The sequence below is a fragment of the Amphiura filiformis genome, chromosome 3 (genome assembly GCF_039555335.1).
Source record: "Amphiura filiformis chromosome 3, Afil_fr2py, whole genome shotgun sequence".
In the NCBI taxonomy this organism is placed as follows: Eukaryota; Metazoa; Echinodermata; class Ophiuroidea; order Amphilepidida; family Amphiuridae; genus Amphiura; species Amphiura filiformis.
Genome location: NC_092630.1, coordinates 6,231,513 through 6,251,996, shown reverse-complemented (window position 1 = coordinate 6,251,996; position 20,484 = coordinate 6,231,513). Strand labels below are relative to the sequence as shown.

General features: G+C 35.0%; 1 protein-coding gene across 1 annotated transcript in view; it reads right to left on the bottom strand.

The window, feature by feature from the left end:
• Positions 1-1,180: 1,180 nt before the first annotated feature.
• LOC140147931 (sentrin-specific protease 8-like) overlaps positions 1,181-20,484 on the bottom strand; it is a 42,040-nt gene continuing 22,736 nt past the window's right edge. The window contains exons 3-6 of the mRNA XM_072169725.1: positions 19,190-19,298; positions 18,146-18,261; positions 17,281-17,331; positions 1,181-1,796 (exon numbers count right to left, since the gene is read on the bottom strand). Coding sequence (XP_072025826.1) covers positions 1,615-1,796; positions 17,281-17,331; positions 18,146-18,261; positions 19,190-19,298 — 458 coding nt within the window. The 3' untranslated portion in view covers positions 1,181-1,614. The remainder of the gene's footprint in view (positions 1,797-17,280; positions 17,332-18,145; positions 18,262-19,189; positions 19,299-20,484) is intronic.

The following is a 20,484-nucleotide window of genomic DNA, read 5'->3' as shown; positions in this document are numbered from 1 at the left end:
ATGTTCTTGTGCAGTTCTTAGGTTGCTTACCTTGATAAGATTCTATTATCGATCTTTTATCAGTATCACAGTTCAAATTTCACTTTCTGTAAAATAATTGCAAATTTTAGGTAAATTTTCAGAACCACACCCCTGCCAAAAATGTCTTGTACCACCCCTAAGTACTGCTTTGTATCACAGAGCAGTTCCTTTGCTTTATCTTCTCCTTGCTTCTTAGCAATTTGCTCTTCAGTGAAAAAGTCTTCATCTTTTCAATAATTCATTAGGATTGCTGCACATTTGGTATTAGTGTCATCATCATCATGTTCACTAATTTGTTATGTGGACATCTCGTCATTGTACTTATCACTCGGTGTTTCATTATATATAGTTTTTATATACTTTTTTATCAGTGGAATTTTTCTTTTTCAGCTTTGTTCAGGCAAAACTGGTCTAGCCCACGGTTGTTTGATGGGATCATTTATTAGTTTTTCAAACAAAACATTATGTACCACCAAATTGTAGGGCTTAAACAACTCAAAGCGATATCATGCTAATGTATACAGATGCTATCGAGTCATTTTCCACTTTAATTTCCCCTCTTTTACCAAATTATTCGCTTTTACACTATTTTTTAAAGCTTTTTCCGATATAAAATGTATCTATTAATTGCAAAATTGGTGGCGCTATTTAGTTACTGGAAATTCCTCTTTCAAGCTTTTAATATAAATAATTCCTTTTATTGTTGGATAAAATATGTTTATATAATTTCTTTGTTGCTTGTTTCATTTATTTCATCTGTTTTAATGGCACTATTAATCACCTACCCCTTGCAAATTAAGAAATATCATTTAGGATAAATAGCGCCACCTATATTTTGCATTTAGTTAAAAATGAAGCCAATTCTATATACATCAAACAACCGTGAGCCTTGGACAATTATGCCTTCACACCTGTCCTGATTTTCTACATGATTTAGTGGGACTTTTGCTGTGCATATGCTTGAACTTTGTCACTATTTCATGTAATACTTCAGTTCATGTGTGATGAAAATTAAACCACCTTATCATCGCTGTGACCCATACTACCAGGTGGTCATCCTCTTTGTTGAAATTCTGTTCTATAATAATAATCAATAACCTCTCCAATTGGTTTGGCTGGGGATAATTTGGTTATTAATGTGTACAATTTAATAAATTTTACAGTGTTGCATCCAATGCCATGTTCTTGTGCAGTGCTTTCATCATAGGTTGCTCACCTTGATAAGATTAACATTACCTACTTCTATCATCTTCTATCAGTATCGCAGAAAGAATAATTAAAATTCAACTTCCTGTTCAATAATTGCTGACTTTAGGCAATTTTTCAGATCCCTTACCCCTGCAAATATGCAAATAAATGTCTGGTTCCACCCGATATAAAGCTTTGAAATACTTCTCTTACAAATACACTGGACTGGAAAGTTCAACAATTACAACTTTCAGTTCATTTCTTTTAAAATTCACACCTAACTGCATAACTGCTGCCTTGCGACGTACGGTTGACTTGTGGAAGATCTGCTTGCAGTCTCAATGTTTTTGCATGACGTTACATAGATATAATATTCACACGATGTCTCTGTGCCAAAAGATTGTGTTACCTCGTTTCAGCAGCACTATCTTTCTTGGAAAGTTCAACAATTAAAGCTTTCAGTTCATTTCTTTTACTAGTAACAGCTTGCTGGGTAACTGCTGTCTTCAGGGGTATGGTTGACCCGTGAAAGAACTGGTTACAGAGTTGTTCAGCTGTGCACACCACAAAGACACCACAATCATAGCCTATATTGACACACAAAAAGTAAACAGGTGAAAGATTGACATTAATTTGAGTTCAGATACCAATCCCCATGCATGAACTGGACATCCCTCACAGACACTAAATTGAAAAAATCAATTTGAACTGTTCATGAACCCATAATATAATAAATAATACTGCCCTCCTAAAAATATTTGGTTATCCAGGCTGTTGGGATTTTAGCAAACTCTGCACGTCCATGACTATAACTCAAATACCTGGGATATCAGGTTCATGCATGGGGCCACAGAATTGTAATGTTCCCTGTTCCAGGAGCCCAAACAAATCGAGGGGTTAGATCGAGGAGGCTTATCTGCAATGTTTCCAATCAAATTTTTTTATGATGTGTAAATGGTAGTTATATTAGGAAAAAAGGTTTTTTGTTGATAGAGAAGTGATAAATTATCAAAACTGTTCAAAAGAATTTTTTTACATGCATATTAAGCCATTTCGTGCCATATGGCACGAAATTGATGGGGGGAGGGGGGGGGGTGTAATAGAATAGGGTTAACTTTGACCTAAACCTTACCTATAACCTAAAATATAAAATGCCCTAACCCTAACTTTAACCCTTTTTGGACAAATGATCCTTCAGACAAATGGGTTGTTCCCATCTTCTCAAGGCACAGGTCAATAAGGACCGGTCTCTTAAAACAGGGCTAGTGGTCAGGTTTCCTGAGCCATTAGGCTTCAGCGCAATTAGTCCTATATACCAGTGGTATTGCAATTCCACATCGTACGTCACCTAGAAAGATAAATCAATCAAAGGGATCCACATTGACAGAGCAAGCCTGCTGGCTTAGGAGGCCTGACCACTAACCAACCATGGAGAATTGGACTTAAGGGGTTAAGCTTGCATGAAGTATTTCTCAAAGTCATCAATTCTTTAGCACTGTTTCTTGAAGCTGTTATGTTATAGAATAAAAAATAAAGAAACTAGAAAGATGTGTTTATGCATGATCAAACCAATGTCATTCATCAGCTTAACTGCACATTCCAACTATTTTGTATTAATAATTAGGAAATGTTACAGCACAAGGATATCATTTAGAAAGTGTTTCTGATCACTATCATAACCTGTGATCATAACCAAATAATCATTTAAAAACCTTGAACACAACCACAAGACCATTGTTTATGAAAACAATTACATTTGCCATATCTCAAGGATACCTGGCTTTTGTTCCTCCAATAAAGAATAGATTACATTAGAACAGTAATTGAACCACTATTCAATTAAAACTTGGAAAGCTGCTGGCTCAATGACACATTATCAAATAGCCTACTCATTTTAATAGTGGTCCTTATTTAAGATGCAATTGTTCACTGACTAATAAAGATGGAAATAGCATTTGTAGGACCTGGTAATTTGCGTTACTTTGTCTGTCACCTTCGTTAAAGATGATAGTAGGCAATTTCAAAGAACTATAATCATACCTTGGTGAATAAGAATAAAGTAAGTCTATAGCTATACTGCTTTGAATTGTACATGAATACCAATGAGTAAAACCGTGTGCTACCGGTCATCTAAGTTTTAAAAATTACAGAAGGAAAAACCTTTAATTTTATCCACCCCATATGTAACCACTCATGGACTTGTATACTGCCCTCTCTTTAGCTGTTAAATACAAACAATTCTTCACATCATATCATGGTATTAAATGGCTGTAATGGTTGGCTCAATTCCAATTTACAAGACATTTAATGCTGAAAGTATAAAGATTGCTACAAATACATACAATGATGATGATGATGATGATGATGATGATGATGATGATGATGATAATGATGATGATGATGATAAATGTGATACAGCACATCAAAAGGGTGGTTGCGGCAAAGTGCTTTTCAAGATATAGATTCAAATAGACAAAAAATGCTTTCAAAGCAGAAATATTGAACTGAAAATTGACTTCACCTGCAAAGTCCCACTTGTTGCTGTGCTGCATCACAAATATTTGTCATTTGTTCTAGTTTATTGAAGTATGATCAGTAATACTAAATCAGAAAAGGTCTCAAACATCCTCATCTGTTAGGCCACAGTTCTTCACACTCAATGAATTTGTACATTTACAGAAAGATGCTTCAATGTACTGGGCACACAAACTCAAACCCAACAACTTGGAAGTCAAATTTTGAGCTATGACTGTTGAATGGGATTAACAAACTGTGTCATAGGCAATGAGATTATAGCCAACACCTCCTTAGTGTCATCTACTTGTTTTAAAACATACAATATCAACAGGAAGTCAAGTCTGCTATGGAGCTTCCAAGAAATTGATGGGTAAAGTATCCTCCTGATGTACAGCATGCGCAGCACTAATATTTACACCAACAATGAAATTTAAGAATGCAATATCATGCATCCACACACTGCCAGGTACAAAGATTTTCTGGTTATTCCATGGTGGAAATTAAGACTGGATTGGTTTGTTTCCTCTAGAGAGACAGCCGTAAAGCGGATAAAATAAGCCGCTGGTGGCTGCACCAGTGATGACAGAATCAAATTTGCCTAGTACCAGGCACGCCAGGGAGGGTTTGTCACCTCAGTACTGAGTGGACCAGCGCAATGTGTTTTTTCAAACTTTCCTCATCCCACTTGTGCTGCCACTGACTGGAACTGGATATCATGTTAATAGCTTGACAGATATTACATTTGTACATGATGAATTTTTCTCACAATAACAATTTCACATATTTTTCGCTTGTATTATATTTTTCAAATTTGCTATGCAGAATTAACTTACCTTCATACTTGAAAAGCATGAAAATTAAATGTACTACAAAAATTCCACTTCTATAGTACCATTGAACTTTATAGGCAAAATGTTGAATTTCAGATATGTGCAATATGAGAGAAAATTTTCTAATTAATATCCACACTTCTCTTATAATGAGGTACTTTGGCTTTCCAACTTGCTTTCATATCCATCTGATCAAATTATATTCAAATACATTTCCAAGGTTAAAAAAGATTTTCAACAAAAACACCTTAATTTCTTAACATTCAATAAACTTTATTGGATTAATTATTGTCTAATTTATTTGTCTAATAATGTTTAATGACTATTTAACTTGGGATTCTTTTGCCAGAAGACAATGCAATGGTATGTGTATATGCTAATTAAATTTTTGATTTTAATAACAAAGAAAAAATCAATCCTCTCAGAATAGAACAAAACACATATTTGGACATAAATTTGGTAATTTCAAGAGTTTGGCATGTTTGTTAGAATTTGTTTGTTTCCTCACGAGGGGGACTGGCCACAAAGTGGACAAGTCACTGGTGGATGGGCACACCAGTGATGACAGAGTCAAATTTGCATAGTACCAGGCACACCAAGGAGGGGATGTCACCTTGGGACTGAGCTGAGTGGACCAGTGCTGGTTTTTTTAAACTTTCCTCATCCCTCTTGTGCTGCTGCCACTGACTGGAACTGGATATCATGTGAATAGTTAGACAGATATTACATTTCTACATGATTAATTTTTCTCAAAAAACAATTTCAATTATTTTTTGCTTGTTTTATATTTTTCCATTTCAAATTTGCTATACAGACTCAATTTACAGACTCAATCCATATAGAGTACCACTGAACTTTCAAAGCAAAATGTGCAATATGAGAGAACATTTTTAAATTAACATCCACACTTCTCTTATAATGAGGCACTTTGGCTTTCCCACTTGTATTCAAATCCATCTGATCAAATTATATTGAAATACATTCCCAAGGTTAAAAAAGATTTTCAACAAAAAACACCTTAATTTCTTAACATTCAATAAACTGTATTGGATTAACCTTTACAAGAGAATACTGACTGCACTTTTCTTTAATTTAAAAGTCTAATCATGTTTAATGACTATACTTATAGGGATTTCCCTATGTAGCCAGCACAAACCACCAGCAGCAGACATGGAACTCCAAATGGTTCCCTTATTTCTGCATCACTGCATCCCGCCACAGGAATTTCTCAAGGGGATCAGGTTTCTTAAAGCTTTCCACTGCTCAATAACGTACAAAAAGTGTCAATTTGTTCTTTTTACATTGATTGATAAAATTTAATCAAATTTTTCAATCCTGCAGAAGACATGTAGTGGAAATGATTTTTGTTTTAAATTGTGTAAGCAACATGTCAACTTCTGATGAAAGAATAAACAATAATGTGCAGGTAGGCAGAAACTGTTGATGAAAATACCCAAGGACATTATTGTGCTTGAACTATAAGGAATGTGTAAAGTTACAATCTTTGCATATATACCTTTCAAATATTTTGCACGACGGGTTGATTTTTTTTCTTTTTATAGGCTTAAATGTATAGCTAAATAATTTATAAACTTCTACCAAATAGTAATTACCCCCTTTAATATGAGATAATAACTCAAAATCTATGCATCACAATTTAAAACTGAAAAAGCAAATAAGGAAACCCAATTTTGTTTTGCAAATTTTGATGCCTCATTTGTCTTAATAGCCCAACATTGGTTGCTATGGTGACCCTTTAAATGAAAAGGATGCCTATTCAAAAGTTGTACCTAAACCCATTGAAAATGTTGCTTTTCTTGCTTGACTGCCTGGTCATCTCTAGTCACTGCAGGTCATCCTTGACCAGTCATGTAGAGAATGTAATGGTACACTGACTTGAGTAGCTTTTTAGTGCAACATTTGAAAATGCATCTTTTTCATTCAAGGAGTCACCATGGCTACAAATGTTGTATTCAGACAAAATGAGGTATCAAAATTTGCAGAATTAACCTTGGGTTTGTTTTTGCTATTTCAGTTTTTAAATTTAATGCTTAGATTTTGAGTTTAGTCTTGTAATAAAGGGGGGGGGGTAATTACTTTTTGGTAGGAGTTTATATATTTCATATGAAATGTATAGTTAATTGTTAATGCAATTTGATGGTTCTGGTTCTGGTTCAATTATAAACTGTTGTTGCCCTGGATGTATATTATTATCAGTAAACTTTGACCTTGAGATGCAAGGGCAAGGCCCTTGAACAAAAAAAAATAATTGTAGTTGCGGTCTAGATGAACTGCTTGTGACTGGACCCGGGTTAATTTATTCCGGTCTTTGATGGTTAACAGAAAAAAGAATAGCAATTTGATTATACTGCTCCTTTTTATTTGTCAATATTTTAGGTGCAAAAATATGCTGCTTGCCGATGAATTGCCTTGTAATTGATGGTCTTCTGCTGAAGAAATCGGATAGCAATGTTTGCACAGTATATTTTGTGGGATTATTAAAAATTGATATTTTTGATATTTAACAGTCCTCGAAATAAACTTTATCAATCTAATGATATGTACTTAAGTGTATAGCTGTCCATCATTTGACAATTTTGACCCTTCGTATTGAAGATATACATTTGTTTCCCAAAAAGACATACTTTTTGAGAAAAAGGACTGTTAAATGTCATAAAATTTGTATTATATTGCAAATTTCCAAAAAATTAAAATTATTTGATATCATCAGGACATTCCTTGTATTCAGAATGCAACTTGATGTGTCTGATGTGCTCTCATGTCCCACAAAAAATACTGTGCAAACGTTGCTATCCATTTCCTTAAGGGATGCCAAGCTGCTGAAGCATAATCCAATGTGGGTGAACCACTGATTAGTATCAGTGACTATAACCTTTCCACAACATTTCCAAAGACTGCATCATACTCCTCCAATTATTAAAACATCACACTCATTCCCTCTCTACAATGTCTTTGCCTTCTTCCCTTAACCCAATGGGGTATTACCCCAACCTATTTCTTGTAGACATTAAAAGACATTTGATCAAAGCAAAACAATATATAGAGCTGGATTGTAATATATGTAGCATCAAGCTATGTATAAATCCGCAATCACGCCTCATCTCTCGAGATCCACAATGCTTTTCAAGGCATCCTAGGGAAGACATAACAACATGTTGTATAATTACATAAGTTTATATCTCTATGTTTAACTATGTTTAAGAAATGAGAGACATTTCGATATAGATCCGCAATCTGTGTCTGGCGTTGCCGTCTCTAGCTTTGTAAACTGATACAGATTCCTATAAATATCAAAGAAATCCTTGCTCTATATATCACACTGGCTGGCATTACTGTATATTACCATATAAAACTGTTGCCCTACATTATCCTCTTACAACCTGTCTTCTTACGTTACATCTACCTATACATTAAAGTAATCTTCAGAATAACTTGACATCTTCAAAATGGAACTGGTTTCTTAGGTGAAATTATATTTGTGTGTTAGAATCTGTATCTGTTTGATTCTTTAAAAGCTGGTAATAACATGATGTGACTAAATAACACAGAATGCATTACACGATTGATGCAAAGCATAGATCATCAATGGCCTATGCAAAGTACTGTCTGCATAATTCTGGACTGATGATATACAGTTATACTCCCCCCATTTAAGTAAAACCTGGTCTTCTCTTCAATGCAATGTCTTTGTTCTCTTCCCTTAACCCATTGGATATTGACCCGGCCTATTTATTGTAGACGTAAAAAACATTTGATCAAAGCAGTACCTATGCATTGTAAGGTATCAATAACCAATGTCATCTCATCTCTCCAAACTACTGTTTAGTATTTATGGCATACTTTTATTGGGATGACATAACAACATGTTGTATGGTTAAGTTAACTTAGGCAATAGAAACAAATTAGTTCGATCTTTCGATCGACCATCGATGCTTGGTCGATCCTTGTTATTTATGAAATCAATTAATTTACTGTTGTTAATTGTGATAAAATAGTAATTTTTGCATGTAGGGATATTGACCAATGCAAATTTAGCGTTAATTTTGATTAATTAGTTGATAGTTCATTATAATAACAAGCATCGAAGCAGCATCGACGGTCGATCCAAAGACCGAACATATTTGTTTCTTGTGCCTTATCTAAACACATCAAAAAGGTAACTTAGCCCCCCTTAATGAATGGCCATTATTCCAAAACGGTTTATCGTATGTCAAATTTGGGATATGCATTGGAATTAGAATTTATTTCTGCACATTATGACATCTCATTTGTTGCAATGGTCCCAATATTGATATTGCAGCTTTCATTTAAATGAAAGTAACCCCAGATTTGAAAGTTGCAACAAATTTCTATTTCCTTGTCAGGTGTTGCCAACATAAGAATCCCTTCCACTTCTCGTGACCTTATTAGTCACAGAAAATATGAACTTGTCATGGTTCAATGTTATATTAAGTGAACAATGATCACTGATGTGAATAATGACAACTTTTTATTGATTATCACATGAATAATCCAATAAGAGCTGAGCAGACAAGGCAAAAGGATTTTGCTGCAACATTCAATTCTTGGGTTATGTTCATTTAAATGTACACAACAACGTTTACTGTGACATCAACATTGGGACTATTGCAACAAATAAAGGTGTCATAATGCACAGCCATAAATTCTGCTTTGAATGCATAATCCCAAATTTGATATACAATAAACCATTTTGGAATAATGATTAAGGGGGTAGTTACTTTTTTGTAATGTTTAAATATATAAGCGGTGGCACACATTTTGATTAAATCACCAACCTGTGTCTGCCATTGTCATCTCTAGCTCTGTAAACTGATTATTCACATCAGTATATATATATAGTCATTGTTCAATTAATCCAACATTGAAATATGACAAGAAATCCTTGGTCTATATATCACACTGGCTGACATTATACTGTATATTCCATATAAAACAATATCTTGCATTATATACAACATCAATCACCAATGTCGTCTCATTTCTCCCCAATACTATTTAAGGCATCCTATTATTTGGGATGTCATAACAACATGTTGTATGATTAAGTAAGTTTTACATATCCATGTATAAATAATGAGAGACATTTCGATTAGATCCGCAATCTGTGTCGGGCGTTGCCGTATCAAGCTCTGTTAACTGTTTCAGAATCCTATAAATATCAAAGAAATCCTTGCTCCATATATTACACTGGCTAGCATTACTGTACATTACCATATAAAACTGTTACCCTACATTATTCTCTTTAACTTTCTTCTTACATTACATCTATACTTAAATATTAAAGGTATCTTCATTAAGGCAACAAATTAGTTTGATCTTTTGATCGGCCACCAATGCTTGGTCAATCCTTATCAATTAATTGACAGTTTTTAATTGTGAAAACATATGAATCTTTGCTTGTATTGATATTGACCAATATAAATTTAGCATTAATTCTGATTAATTAGTTGTCAGTTCATTAATAACAAGCATCGAAGCAGCATCGATGCTCGAACCAGAGATCAAACAAATTTGTTCTTGGTGCCTAATTGTTTCTAGTGCCTAAGGCATTACCTATATGTACCCACTGACATTATCTCATTGGCATATTATAATGACTTTGTCCATTTATTCTCTTCCACAGCCAAAGAACTAAAATTCTCTTTCGGGAAAAAAAAGTATATCTTCAATATGAAAGGTCAAAATTTTCAAATGATGGACAGCTTTACCTCCCAGCTACATGTACATATCATCAGAATTATAAAGTTCACTTTGAGGACTGTTAAATGTCAAAAATATCAATTTTTAATCATTTGCCTTAAACTTTGTAAATATGGCGAATTTCAAAAAATCTAAATTATTTGATATCAGAAGGACATTCCTCGTATTTAGAATACAATTTGGTGTGTCTGATGCCCTGATGTACTCTCAGACTCATGTCCCACAAAAAATACTGTGCACAACGTTGTTATCCATCCCTTAAATGAACAAGCAAAAAATGTCACATTTCAGCAAGAGAAAATTATTCAAAACCAATGTGGTTATAAAAGTGAACATCAGTTAATTAGCTGTGCATTGTTCCATCATTTCAACCTTGAACATTTATGATTTACCTCATGTAAAAGGAATATATCACATAAGAATATAGAGGCAATTGACAAACCATTTTATTAATCATATCTGATTTATATAATATTTCATGTGATTGATTGATTGTGGTATTTTAGTTTCATATTCTGTGTGGTTGCCGTTACTGCACTTTAACTCCCAATTTGGGCTACCAACATACCGTACAGAAACCAAGCTTTTTCAGAATAAGCAAAAACACCATAACAAATATTCAGTTTTTCAAAGATTACAAAAGATCTGCTGATAATGAATGGTAGCAATCATGGTGACACACCTTCTATATTTAAAATATGTTGATTCTTGAATTTAATTTTTAAAGCATTGTATGTTTGTAATTTTGTATTCTTATGATATATGATAGGTGTGTGTTTGGGTCCATGGTTTCACTGTTAACAACAATACACACGATACAAGTCCACGGTTGTCGGTGAAAGCGATTAAGGGAGTGTGTGGTGCATTTGTTTTCACTGACAAATGTGAACCCTGCTACGACATTCGACTCATAAAGTCGTAAGAGAGCGGAGCTAGATGCTGTAATAATGCATATAGGGTATAGAAGAATCCGACGAGCCAAGTGATGGTCATGATTAAGTCGGCCATAGATGGGGCCATCCGCGCCAATATTTCGTTTGGATTGCGATCCAAGATGCCAACTATCGCAAGCGCATCGGAGCGCGTAGCACTTGCGCCGCATCACGGGAGCGGTAAACGCTGCATGCCTGTGAAACTGGTGTCGCGTAAAATGGATGGATGGCCCCCAGTTATGGCCGCCAGTGAGGTGTAGGAATGTGTCAAGTCGATTGTGTATAGGTCCTGTATCATAGGTGTAATATCAGGTCCACGGATTGTTGGTTAAATGTCATACATCCTTACCACAAAAGTCCACACTTTCAATAGTGAAATGTCAGTGCGTAGGGACGCTGTTACGTTGTTAACTACATAGGAGGCTCATAGGCTCCACGTTTGTTGGTGAAAATGTGTAGGGGTGTGGGGGGAGGGGTGTCTGTGTGTATGCTAGGGGTATGTGTGGGAAGAGGGTGTCTGTGTGCATGCTTGGGGTATGTGTGGGAAGGGGGTGTCTGTGTGCATGCTAGGAGTATGTGTGGGAAGGTTTTTTTTTTATCTTTTATTTTATTTGCTTCGTTGATTTCATCACATTATATATTTACATAACTCATTTGTTCTCACTTAACTAATTTCTGACTTTGCTAATTTCTACAATTTTTACTACATAAGCTTTCTGATTCTTAGTTCAGAATGTAATAGACTGATCAAATCTGGATATTTCCCGTAACGATATTTACTAATTGACAGTTTACTAACACTTATTATTTTATTGATTGTAGTATTACATTTTCCTGCATGGTAGTAACCAAAGATAACATCTGCTTGTGTGGTTTTAATTTTAACATTGTAGTGTTGCAAAATTATTTTGTCCACTTCGCTCCATATCTTTTTATTTTTTTTGCAACCAAAAAAAAAGTGTTCAATATAATCTACTTTGTTACAAATTTCACATACATTACTTTGTTCTTTTCCTATTTTGTTAAGAAAGACTTTTGTTGCATAAATATTACTGGTTATTTTCCAATTCAATGTCATTAGCCTAGGTTCTTTTGTTGCCAGAATATTTTTCCAAATTTTGCTCCAATTGAATTTCATATTTTTGAATTTATTTTCCCAAAAGGTTTGACATATTGGTTTAGTCGAAATCTTTGATAACATAGCTTTCCTATATAATTGTGTGGTGCAATTCATTAATGCAACAAAAGTTTTTCCATCATAAAAGTATATGTCCTTGTTAATAGCATTCTGCTGTTTATTTTTGCATGTCTTTAAAATTGCTTGTTTTAGAGCTAAATATTGTATACAAACACTGGCTGGCTGTGGAAACCTACTTTTGATTTCGCGTCTAGTGAATGAAAGACACCGTTTTGATCATACAAGTCTGAAATACATATTATACCTCTTTTAGCCCATTCCTTGTAATAAAATGTCTTACCTCTGCTAATTATACAAATATTGTTCCAAATAACTTCATCTCCCCAGTTTTGCACTTGGTTTTTGTCTTGAGTACTTTTTGTTGACAACCATACCTTGATTAGATTTCGGTAAAACATGGGCATCTCATTTATTATATATCTTACAACTGCATTGATATTTTCAAAATTACAGTTGCACTTAAAAATATGTACGCCTAACTGGGTTTTATTAATAATATATAAAGGAATATTTTTCCACGTGCTGATTTCTGACGATGCCAACTTTTTATCCATAACAACTTCAATGAGTCCAGAAATATTTTAAAATTGAACATTTTTAGGCCACCGTTGTCGTACTCGTTTACTAGTGTTGTTCTTTTAACCTTTTCCGAACCTCCCCATACAAACTTAAAAAACATACTATTTACTTTATTTACAAAACATTGTGGTAAGTCTATTATTGAACCTATATATGAAAATTTTGATGCCATCAAATTTTTTACTATGAGTATTTTACCAACCATTGATAGGTTTCTCATTGTCCAAGCTCTTATGGACTTTTCTATTGAGACCATTTGTGTGGGAAGGTATTGCTTGTTTTGAAAGGTATGGCAAAATTGAACAATTTAATATATATTGGTGGATGGGGATTTACACCTTTTTTGTATTCACCAAAGGCCTCATACAAAAAACCTTAGGACTAGGAATTAATTACTTGTAAGAAAGTGCAATCACAAAATGCTCCAGACATCAAGGATTTAGAGCTTTTTTAACTCATAGAAACATCAGCTCCCTCTAGAGGTTTATTTCGTAGTTAAAAATGGCAATAACGGCACCTTAAGTGATGAGAATTTCTGACAATGCTGCTTATTTCATATGCCTGTAAAATGTCATAGTAAACTACCAAATGAGCATTAATCAATCTGCACATTTCTCAAGAGTCCTTCTTTTAATGACAGTTCTCCCCAAAAATTCAATGCATTTTATGCTATGCACTTTTCCAATTTCAATTATAACATTATTGCCAATATACAACTGGAAAATTTGAACTAAAGTCTTTTTTGATATTGTCACTAATCTTTTAAGGGGGTACTACACCCCTGTGGTAAATTTGTGACTATTTTTGCATTTTTCTCAAAAAATAATAACACACTGATAACAAAAGTTATATGTATATTATTGGGGCAAGGAATCCAATTACTACACTGACATTTCAGTGACTCAAGACAAGCGGTTCAGAATATGATAGGAAATGAGGTACATTCTAGCGGTACCTCTTTTCTAAAACATAAATAACGAACCGCTTGTCTTGGGTCACTGAAATTCCAGTGTAGTAATTGGATTCCTTGCCCCTATAATATACCTAACTTTTGTTACCACTGTGTTTTTAGTTTTTGAGAAAAATGCAAAAATAGACACAACTTTATCGAGGGGTGTAGTACCCCCTTAAAGGATTTGACATATATGTATTTCCATGGGAAACAATTATTTTCATTTCTTGAAAAACATGACAACATTAAGATTGAGGATTAAACATAATGTAATAATGCACTGGCCTTGACGTTGAGATGCATTTACCATGGATACCGTTATATTGACTTTGCACATTTCAATCAAAACTTGTCCTCCAGCTCTGTGATGCCATCAAGGAAATCAATTGTTTGACAACCAATTTAGTTTTCTTCATTTTTTTTATATTTTTGCTCACTCAATTTGGAAAATCCTTCCAAAATTGGACTTAAACATAGACCATGAAAATTGATCATTTTCATATTGAACAAATACATAAAATATTAATGTGACTTTTAAACATTTCTTTTAGCCATTATCCTGTAGGGGTTTGAACCCCTAATGTAAAGAAATGAAATTCTAAATAATTCTGTGTGTCCACATGGTGGTTTGGCAAATGCAGAGATTAAGTTCTGAATGAAACCCTCAGATTTGTCTGCACTAATTAGTTTCCTCTAAGTGCATGCACCTTGAAGTTTAACAAAACCCCTAGGGGTGGTGCAATAATTATGTGTACCCCCGGTCTGGTGAATTATAGGGGGGGCGGGGCAAAGATTTTTGGCAGGTTGAAAGGGGGGGGGGGGCAAGTGATTTTTGGCACAGATATTTAGGGCACTATTTCTATATTACACCCTAAAAGGTGTAGGAAAACGTAGAAAACAAATTCCCTGCTCGCTGCGCTCGGTTCCCCAAAATCTTGCATGTGTAAGGGGGGCAAAGGTTTTTTGGCATGGCCAAAGGGGGTGGGGCAAGCGATTTTTGGCAGACCATTTTGAGAATTCACCACCCCGGGGGTACAAAAATTATTGCACCACCCCCTAAATATCTTGGTGGTTTGAGGTGGGTAAAACCTCAAAAAGTTTCCCTTGAGTATCAACCGCTATGTGTGTCCACACACGCTAAACCCATGCCTAAACATACAATGTACAACAATGCTGACAAGTTTCCTCAAGGTTTTGGTGTCCCATGTGAACACCACTCATGTCTCAAAATCAGTGACAAATGACTAAAGTGCAACAAATATTATATCGCAGACATACTAAATCTCTGTGGACTATGACCCTGACATACATGTGGAGTGTAAAGCAAACTGATTTCTTATGGGATTTTATTTTCTTAAGAACTGAAGACTCTATTAAAATCAAGGTAATCAGACATAGAATAATAGAGACATGAGGTGTACACTATATATGGTTGCATGTGAGGCGGATTTACCATCTGGCAAGATGGGCTCGCCCCAGGCCCCCAAATTTAGGGGCCCCAAAAATTGCCCTGTCTTGGCATTTTAGCCAAAAAACACCATGTTTTGGGCCAAAAATAGCCTGTTATATAGTAAAAATCAGCTTTAATTTGGGCTAAAATAGTGCACATGCCTTCCTCACAGTGCATTTGGGGCCTCCAGATTTTGGCCTGGCCCAGGGCCCCCAAAAAGGTAAATCCGGCCCTGGCTGCATGTGTGGGGAACATGCGCGCCTGCTGCTAATTACAGTGAAAACCCCTATTCAAGCTCATCCAATCAGTGACCCCTTAAATCTGATCTCTCAAATGCATTTGCCATGCAACTGCCACCTACTGCAGACCTCTCATTGCTCATTTGCAGGTAGATCCATGATAGTCCTGTGTGTGTCCGTACTTATCAGCAGGGCAACACTGCTGCACCCCTATTCACACCCACACAGAAAGCACACTCTTCCATATGCACAGCACACGCCCATTCACTAACTGTTGGTGCAATATTAATTTGGGCAGCAACAAAAACAGTTCTAACGATTTCAGAATTTCCGCAATTTCATATAAAATCAGAACCCTTGGGGTAACATACCTAATTAAGTGAGCAGATAACAGTAACTTTGACAGCAAGCTTATAACACAACACATTGTAATTGACTTTAATTGCATCAAATGCTTCAGGCACATTTCATACAAGGAGATTGTGCTCTTTTTTTTAATGCAAGAATGCCATTCTGAATGCATAGTGCAACATTGAAAATAATGAATTCAAGTCATGTCCCAATCATGTTAACATCATTAATTCAAATTAATTTTGACATTATCAGGTGACGAAGCATATGGAGTATTATCACTAAGGACCACAATAGCCTCATCCCTATGGCATAGTCCAATAACCTCAACTACATAATCATAGTGCAAAAAACTGCAAAATATGACCTCAAGTTGCAGAGTATGAGTTTTTGTACCCATATTTTTCAAAGGTCATTCAATGAATGTACAAATGTATTTGGGTTTAAGAACTGTGCCCCTGATAGATGAGCATGTTGATCCTAGTGTATACAACAAAAATAGCCCCCTTCTCTAATTACAACACATGATGTACATTTGTTTCGGTGCCTGCTTTCAGTCAATGTAGTACACAATTGGGTCAAAATTTATTTTAAAAATCCAATCTTTGTTCAACTTTAAGGAGACATTCAGAGATTTTGCCTTATGAAACACTATATGTATGTATACACATTTTCATTTTCAAAATCAAAGTGTGGAAAATAATATGGTATGTCACATGGATAATTTTTATGTGCCTTCCAAGACCCCTTGTTGCCATCGCAACTGTAAGTTACCTTTTAATTGGGATTCCAACTATATAATGTACTAACATCTGAAAGAGCTTGCAACAACACACAAACAAGCCTAAATCCTATTACAGACCCCAAGTTTGAGTAGTGTAAAAGAGCTGATGAAAAATTATCAGCACAAAAGTCCTGTTGTTGAAACGTCGAGCGTGATGCTCCTTACGTATACAGTATTACCTGTAATACGATCAGCGAGCGATACACGCTTTGTAGGGGCTGGAATGAAATCACAATTTTCTTCGTTCTACCCGGTGGTTTTACCTCACTTGTTTGGCTCGAAATTAAAAGGGGATAATGTGATCAGTGAAAACTAGCATTTAAATACATGTAGGAATCTTTTCTTTGTGCAAATCACACATTATGGCTTTAAGAAATTCAGTCGACCATTCCCATGAAATCTGTCACTGTGCCTTTAACACTGCAAGACTTCTTTATGACGTCATTATACCAGCCCTGATTTATTATCTTCTATATTGAAGTCAACAGACTACTTACAATTAGTTTGCTGCGGTGCATCCTCTTTAATAAATGTACAATCCACATCAACTGTAAGACAAAAAAGCATAAAACATTTATTGTGAAGTATGCTATATAGCTGTAGCACCTGGCCTTGTTTCATGATAGATCAAGGATGCCCATTAACATCCAGCCACTGGGTCCATTTGAGGTTGCGAACCAGGTGTAAGGTGGGAAATGTGACATAATTTTGACATGGGTTTGTGAGTAGTCTGACTTTCAAAAATTGAGGTTATATGCTAAAAAAAAGTTGGTAACCCGGTCTGAGATCATTAAGGAATTGCCCCCGATTTATTCTATTCATGCATGCTATCAGCGTTAGGACTGAAAATCTACTAGCTCTCCTCAATTTATATAGGTCTGAAGATAAGTTAAGATACACTAGTTACTAGGTTTTGTCATTACACATTTCAGCCAATATCGAAAGGAGTGTTATTAAAAGTATTTTCCAAAAGTCAAAACCACAAAACTCCATATTTCTGTTGTTCTTTGAGTTATTATAGTCAGGACTGTAGCAAATCGCATACAAAACATCGTTTCTTGACAAAAGAAGGCAGTCATTGGTGTTAAAATTTCAAGACAGCAATTTTTTTTGCCCTCCCGAACATTTCACTTTTTTGAGATACAAGGTTTTGTCATTACAGCGATGATATGAGGTTCATACAGCAGATGCCCCCTTGTTACATAAGCGGTTTTGATAATTGACTTTTGGAATTACATACAAACATACAAGCAACAATGTATGTGTCTTGCAATATTGCCACCGTGGCCAGAATGCGCATGTCATTTTTTGCTATCAAATAACATCAATGTTGAAGAAATAAGTGAAAAAAGAAAATAATACCTTTTAGGAAAGGTTTTATTTTTTTTGATATGTCCTTTGCCATCCATGCATTGCTGCCTCCCATTGAATCAAAATGGCTGAATTGGTTGAGATGACGCTGAAACACCAAGAGACTCCTACAAAGTACAAATACAAATGTTTGTTTTACATTCGACATCAGCAACAAAGAGAACAAGAAAATGGCAAAACAAAGATATTGGAAATCTCAGAATAACTCAATAGGCAAACCTCAATACATGGATACCTTTAATGTGATTTATTGTACAATTTACAACAAATCAAAATTATATTTTATTTGACCATTAGGCTACACCAAAAAATATTTATGTCTCAAAGCCCATGGAAGGTTCAAAAAAGAATGCGGAATGCTTTTTTTGTAAAACATTTTATTTTGTCAACAATTATTTTTAAACTTACTTTTGAATTAAGATGTTATTTTATCAAGTGTTCAAAAGTACACAGCCTAAAATTGTGGTTGATTTACACAATTGTAGTACAAATATAAATTGTTTTTAATACCTAAACAATGCGAGTATCAAATCAAATAACTTTTCTTCCAAATTCATCTCAGAATTTCATAAATTTACAGCAAAAAGATAAAAAATAAGGAAATAAAAAATGAATGTTGTTTCAGCTGACATGGACGTGCTAAAACTGATTTTGAGAAGAGAAAGTTGTCCAATTGTAATATTTACCCTTTTTTCTGCAACACACAAATAAAATGCATAGCAAACTTGAAGGAAAGAAAGGTGCTAAAATGTTTAAAGTGATGCATGTGTGATGCGAGTGAGACAAAACATTCTGACCTACAAACAAGGTTGATTGCGCATCAAAATTCAAGTTGTGATTTAATCTGTCACATCCACTTTCATGTAATTTCTTTTTTAGAAATTAGTTAATACCCTTTTCAGCTCTAAAATCAGGGTTCATTTTTTGTATGAGAGAGAACAGTTAAACATTTATGATTAAATTTATTGTCACAAGTCATAAAAGTAAATTATAACAAATGAAGTTAGCTGTTTTAGCAAAATATGGTCTTCTTACCAGTGTGACCCTCCTGCAGTTGATGAGTCCGATTTATCATTGATGACTAGAAAAACAAAGTTCTTGGATTCAAGATTTAGAGGCTCTAGAAATATACTCAGCTCAGCTCCTGTAGATTCAAATAAAATCAAAAAATACATTGATAAGCTAACTTTACTGGAAGGGGGACGGGTATGTGCGGTTGTCAAGGGTCCCCTTTTAGGCTCTATTGCAGTTTCTTAAGGCCCACATTTGGATCTGCTCCAGTTCTTTGAGCCTCAAATTCTGACAATTGTAGTTCTTTAAGCTCAAATTTAGAAAAAATTAAAAAATGATTAGCTCCACAGCCTATAATTTAGCCCTAATTTCAGTTCATCAAGCTCCTATTTTGCCTGAAAATCAATTATTTGTTCCCAAAATTTCAGCGCTCCGTGCCCCCCCCGCACCTCCGGACTTTACTGCTTCAAATTGCCTGAGTGATAGGCTTTTACAACAGGTATACAAAACTATACTGAGGTTTTCAATGGGATCGCTCTAAGACAAGTTGTCTGACAGCAGATCTGTTGAAGCCCTCAATCTTCCCCACTTCAATAACACACTATATGGCATAATGAAAGCACCAGGTGCACGTGATGACCTTATATAAACTCACAATTCAATGACAATTCCTATACAATTCCGCTCAAAATAAAGCAAATAATGAAATTTCAAGCTATGTAGCTTTAAGTGTGCATCAGCAGTTTGCTATGGCAATACAAAAAAATCACTGTGATTAATAGTGCGCTACGCACAGGCACAATGCCTAGACGTTGATCCACAAGCCTCAGCACACTTTACATGCTTAAGGACACATTGTATGAGTAAGCATTCATTTGCACTGCAAGTCATAAAAACTTTTTATGACTGTTCAAGTTTAGTAACTTTTGACCCATACAGGTAGTAAAAAAACTTTTTTAAATTTAAATTTATTGAAAGGTAAAATCCTATCCAACCTGACCGATATTGTGACTACAACTTTGAAAATGCATTGTGTATAAAATGTACCTATGTTGCAAAAATGGCTTAAAATTATTGCTGCCCATACAAGTTATGACAAAAGCTATTTCAAGTTGTATACTTTTGACCGCTAAATGCATGCAGCGTTGGATGTAAGACATTTTTATGCATAACATTATCAGTTTGCGCTACTTGAAAAACTGAAAAAGGGCAGGCACTGGGCCTTCGGTGGCCTCCTTGAAATTTGAACCCTGGTGCCCACCAATGCTTTAGGAGCTGGGTCATTATTTTCTTTTCTTTTTCTTTTTCAAGTATAATAT